The 5353-nt window shown below is 62.9% G+C and overlaps 1 gene segment (V, D, J or C); it reads right to left on the reverse strand.

The window, feature by feature from the left end:
• Positions 1-2880: 2880 nt before the first annotated feature.
• Positions 2881-4924, reverse strand: LOC115291314 (the record flags this gene model as incomplete). The annotated part of the segment is given in 2 exon segments: positions 2881-3925; positions 4781-4924. Coding segments are annotated over 2 exon segments (228 nt in total), but the record flags the coding sequence as incomplete, so codon positions are not given.
• Between the last annotated feature and the right edge of the window lie 429 nt (positions 4925-5353).

The raw sequence follows: 5353 nt of genomic DNA on the forward strand, positions 1-5353 counted from the left end.
GTCTGTCTTGTCTGTCTTCTTTTCTAGAGATATTGCGCCAACACCAACCCCCTACTCAGGACCTTTCGACTGGGGTGTGTGGGCTGGTCCCCCGCAGGAGGGACCTTCCCCCGAGGCCTGTCCCCAAAGGCAGGGACTGGATCTGGAGGACATTCTGGAGTCTCTCCAGGAGGCCGTGTGGACAGTGGGCAGAACAAGAGCTTTGGGGTTAGAAGACATGGGCGCATCCCCCCCACAGGCAGGGGCTACAGGCACTGGTAGGGCTGGCACGGCGACCCCACCTCTCACATTGCGAGCAGGATGTAGGAGGAGGTCCCTCTGGCCGTCAGTCTTGCCTGCTCCCTCAGCTGGGCAACTCGGACAGCTGTCTACTCTGCAGGCAAGTCAGTGGACTCTAAGTAGCGGAGATTACCCTCCATAGCATGGGTGGGCCTCATCCAATCAGTTGAAGGACTTAAGAACAAAAGCTGAGGTTCTGGAAGAAGAAGCTTTTCTGCCCGGAGATTGTGGCTCCTGACTGAGCCTCCAGCCCCCGGCCAGCCCCCACCGGCACACAAGCCCGTTCCTTGAAAGAAATCCTGCTTTGTGGACATGTGTGCCTCGAGCTCAGTTTCTCTGTCTTTGTAGCTTGCCCATATCTCTCGGTTCTGTCACTCGTGAGAACTCTGACTCATCGTCTGAAAACTACAGAAGTCAAAGCACCACGTGAGAGTCACGCGTGGCTGTTACCACATTTCATGCCTGTTTGTGAGTTTTCTTCGCATGGTAGCATTTGGACGACTCTGGGCCAGCTTCTGCCCAAACATGCCCCAGACGTGCCCCGGGCAGCAGGGCTACAGCCTCCTTGGCAGCCTCAACCACCGCCGTGTCTGCTGCAGGTTGTCTGGGCTTCTCTGCTCCGGGGTCCCGGCCACAAGAGCAGGTGTTTTCTGGAACACACTGTCCTCAGTCAGAAGAACCTCAGACACTTGTCATGGGTGTGGGGGCTGGAAACCCCTCATCAGGTACCAGCAGGCGTGGTGTCTGGCAGGGGTCCCGCTTCCTGGCTCACAAATGGCGTCTTCTCTCTGTGCCTTCACGTGCTGGAAGGGGTGAGGCTGCTTGCACTTCATACGGGCACTGACCCCATTCGCGGGGCTCCACCCCGATGACCTCATCTGCCCCAAAGCCCCAGCTCCCAACACCACCACACGTAAACTTAAGATTTCCACACGTGAATTCTGGGGACACAAACGTTCAGTCAGTCGCACCCTCTCCTTCCCTCCTTCACCCACACTGACGACACTGCCTCTCGGGGCCCACCGTGGGCGCAGGGTTCAGGCCACCAGCCGGGTCCCTGTGAGGGAGGAGGGCGGGACCGTGTGGGTCCCCGGAGCCCAGAGTGAGGTCAGCCCGCGGGCGTGAGGTGGAGTTCGAGGTGTGAGCACAGGCGAGGGGACATGCGGACAGGTGTGTGTCGAGCTAAAGCCCAGGGGAAGGGGCTTCCAGGGGGCTGGCAAGCAGGAGGAGACTGACCTCAGGGTTCACACAGGAGCCGTCTGCAGGACCCTAGGGGGCTGGCGGGGGTGATGGGGAGGCATGTAGTTGTGTGTGAGTCACTGGGGACACGTTGGGAGTGAGGGGGTCCCACGTGGTCTGAAATTATTGGAAGGTCACAGGTGGCGGCCTGGGGCCTGGTGGGTTTTCCTGCCCTGAGGGCCGAGGTATGGGTGTGCCCCGGGGTTCAGGGAGGGGCATGGGCTCAGCCTGTTGCCGAAGACCCCGGCGTTCCTGTGGGAGGGTGGGCAGGATGCTTGGAGGCCCCAGGGTCCCTGAGGGTCAGGGCGTTCTCCCCACAGCCACCCTGTCTTTGGTGCACCCCCACTGGTGAGGCAGCCCCTGCCCTGCATCAGATTCTCTCCCACCCACGGGGAGGCGGGATGGCACCTCCTGAGCAGCCCCGAGGCACCGTGGCCACCTTGGCCTGGACTCTGCCCGGCCTGTGTTGCCCCCACTCCCCCTGCATCCCCAGAAGACTGCAGCCCCTCGTGCTGGCCTCCCTGCTCCAGAGCCCTCTGGTCCTGCCTCTGCCCTCCAGGTGCGCACGTCTCCTGCCACCTGGACCTCTCCAAGACCAGAGACTCCCAGTCACTGCAGGGACAGACCCCAGACTCCGTTACTGCCGGCCATTGAGCCCACGTCCACCCGACACCAGCGGATCACCAGTCCCCACCTGGTGTTCTCCCTGCAGAACTTGGTCTTTTCTGCCTCCCCACCTCCGGGTGGTGGCATGCACATTGGGCCTCACCCGGTCCTGCCTTCACTGGTGCTCCCACCTGGTCCTCATCCCTGGGCCCAACTCACATGCTCTGGACTGAAATGTGCTCCCCAAATTCCACTCTTGAAGTCCCGACCCCCAGGACCCCAGAATGCGACAGTATTGGGAGATAGGGTCTTTCAAGAGGTAATAAGTTAAAGTGAGGTCACTAGGGTGAGTCCTAATCCAGTGTCACTTGTCCTCAGTGTAGACTCCTGTCCTTGTAAAAGGAGGTCAGGTCATGTGAGGACATGGTGTCCACACGCTCAGCAGCCACTGCCCTGTGACGCCATGGTCTCCCTGCTAGCTTCCAGAATCATGGACGCATAGTGCACCTTGTCCCTCCTCAGGACTGCGGCGCTTTGTCAGCGGCCCGTGCTGACTAGTGCACACCCCACACGCACATCTTGCCCTGTCCATGTCCGGAGCTCACCCTGTGCCCCACAAGCCCCCATGTGACCCCTCGCACCTGCACCGCACCTCAGCCGGCGGGAGCCACAGGGGCTGGGGTCCTGCTCCGATGGCATGGCCAGGCTGTGGATTTCACGAGGCGCATCAACAGAGGACGACTCCCCAGCCACTCATGGAGCTTTCAAGGCTGCTTTATTGTCATTAAAAAAACCCAAAACGCTAAGGGAAATTAACAAGCTCCAGAAATTTTAGAAGAATCAAACAAGCTACCCAAGCTATAGCAGTGGCCTTCCTTCGTGGGAGCTGGGCGCTCTCTCCCTGGGGGCGGGGCTCTGCTTCTCCTCCCTGCATGGCCGTCTCTTCCCATGCGGGGGCCCCGAGTGGCTGTCACTCAGAGATGGGGCAGACAGCCAGTCCTGGAGGCCCACCCGGCCCCCAGCTCCAGGGCCTGCCACCCTGGCCTCCTGGCACCTTCCACCTCTGTCCACCGAGGCTGTGTCCCACTGGCCCGGGGACCAGGACACCAGCCCATTCTCCAGGAGGCCTCTCTGGCTGGATGTCATTCTGTACCCTGTATCCACGGGGTTCTTCAGCGGCCACAGGCCAGGCCATTCTCTGCGTGGTCTTCTCTGGCGGAGGTCTGACTGACCATTAGTGGCACACATGAAGCCCCTTCAGGATCTGGGCGTGGCTGCTCTGGGGCCCTGCATCCTGGAGCCTGGCCTGAATGGGGTTCACACAGAGGCTGGTCCCCAGCAGACAGACACTGGGATCGCCAGCCGTCCGCCTCCTCCAAGATGAGCATGTGTGCTGACCATGCGCATGGCCCCAGTGCCTGAGTCCATGCGGCCCCAGCGGTACCCTGGCAGCCTCTGTGGAGGGGCCCACAGGCGTCCACCAGCTCAGGTTGGGGCACGACCTGCCGTCCGCTCAGCTCTCCAAACAGGGGGTCAGGGGCACGATGTAGCTCACGGTGGCCGCGAGGTCGGAGGGCGAAGGTGCAGGCCCGGGGCAGCCGCGAGGTTCGAGGCTGGCGAGGGCCGAGGGCGGAAGAGCAGGCCTGGCAGCAGGCTGATGCACGGGATCCTGACCGGGGTCTGGGGCAGCGCTGGACGCCCGCCCAGGGGGCTGGCCCTAGGCGCCCTGCCCGATCATGTTCCTGTAGTCGGGGACGATCGTGCGCTTCAGCTCCACCACCGAAGAGAAGATCCACTTCACCTGCAGCAGGAGCACAGGCTGTGAGCGTGGGGGGGGCCCCGAGACAGCCCCCCACCAGCGCCCCCACCCTGGGACCACGTGAGTGTGCGGGGCCTTATGGGGATGTCCTGGGGACAGGGAGGGGACAGAGGCGACAGCGAGAGGACAGGGAGGTGATAGTGAGGGCACAGGGAGGGGACAGGGAGGGGACAGGGAGGGGACGGGGAGGGGACAGGGAAGGGATAGGGAGGGAAGAGGGAAGAGACAGAGGAGACAGAAAGGGGTCAGAGAGGAGAGCATGGGGGTCACTGTGGGGTCACTGTGAGGTTAGCATGGGGACAGTGTGGGTACAGTGGATCCACAGTGCGTGGACAGAGTGGGGACAGCTTGGGAACACCATGGGGTCAGCATGAGGTCAGCATAGTGACAGTGTGTCCACAGCATGGGGTCAGCGTGGGGTCAGTGTGAGGACAGGATGGGTACAGCAGGCCACACTGTGGGGACAGTGCAGGGACAGTGCAGGGACAGCGTGGGGAAACCGTGGGGTCAGCGTGAGTCCGTGTCAGATCAGTGTGGGGACAGCATGGTTACAGTGGGTCCACAGTGCAGGGACAGCATGGGGTCAGCATGGGTCAGCATCAGTCAGTGTGGGGACAGCGTGGGGACAGTGTGGATCAGCGTCAGGTCAGCGTGGGGACCGCGTGGGAACAGCGTGGGTCAGCGTCAGGTCAGTGAGGGGACAGCGTGGGGACAGCATGGATCAGCGTCAGGTCAGTGCGGGGACAGCGTGGTTACAGTGGGTCCTCAGTGTGGGGACAGTGTGGGGACAGTGTGGGGACAGCGGGCTACGGTGTGGGGCGGGGCGGGGACGCCCACCTTGAAGAGGGTGACCGTGGCGCTGTAGCACACGCTGAGCAGGAAGAGGGTGATGAAGATGGAGATGGTGGTCCACAGCCCGTCCAGCTCCCCATCCTGGTCCTCTGCACAGCTGTCGTCCAGGAGCAGCTCTGGGCGGGAAGGGAGCGGTCAGTGCCGGACATGCCCACGTCAGCCGTGCCCTAGGCGACAGTCACTGCCCTCCGTGACTGCGGGGCCCCGGCCTCAGCGCCCCCAGTCCTCCCGCTTGGGGCTGGCCAGTGGGGCCCCCGCTCCCTCTCAGCTCTGCCCTGCGCCGGGCCTGTCTGGGGGGAAGGCGCCCTGACAACCACACCTGTTCTCCTGGGGAGCCGCCCAGAGGGCAGTGGGTCAGTGGAGCCCAGGAAAGGGCCGAGAGGGTGTCAGAGAGTGACCTGGGGAACGAGTGGGTGGGGGTGCCAGGGCCAGCAGGGTGTGGGGTCCCGTGTGTGTTGGGTGGGCGCAGGAGTCCTGGGGAGGAGGAGGGTTGGTCAGTGTGGTCGGTGTGTGGGGACCAGGTCGGTGTCCACAGTGAGGGTTCCCAAGACCCCAAGG

Source organism: Suricata suricatta, chromosome 5 (genome assembly GCF_006229205.1).
Source record: "Suricata suricatta isolate VVHF042 chromosome 5, meerkat_22Aug2017_6uvM2_HiC, whole genome shotgun sequence".
Taxonomy (NCBI): domain Eukaryota; kingdom Metazoa; phylum Chordata; class Mammalia; order Carnivora; family Herpestidae; genus Suricata; species Suricata suricatta.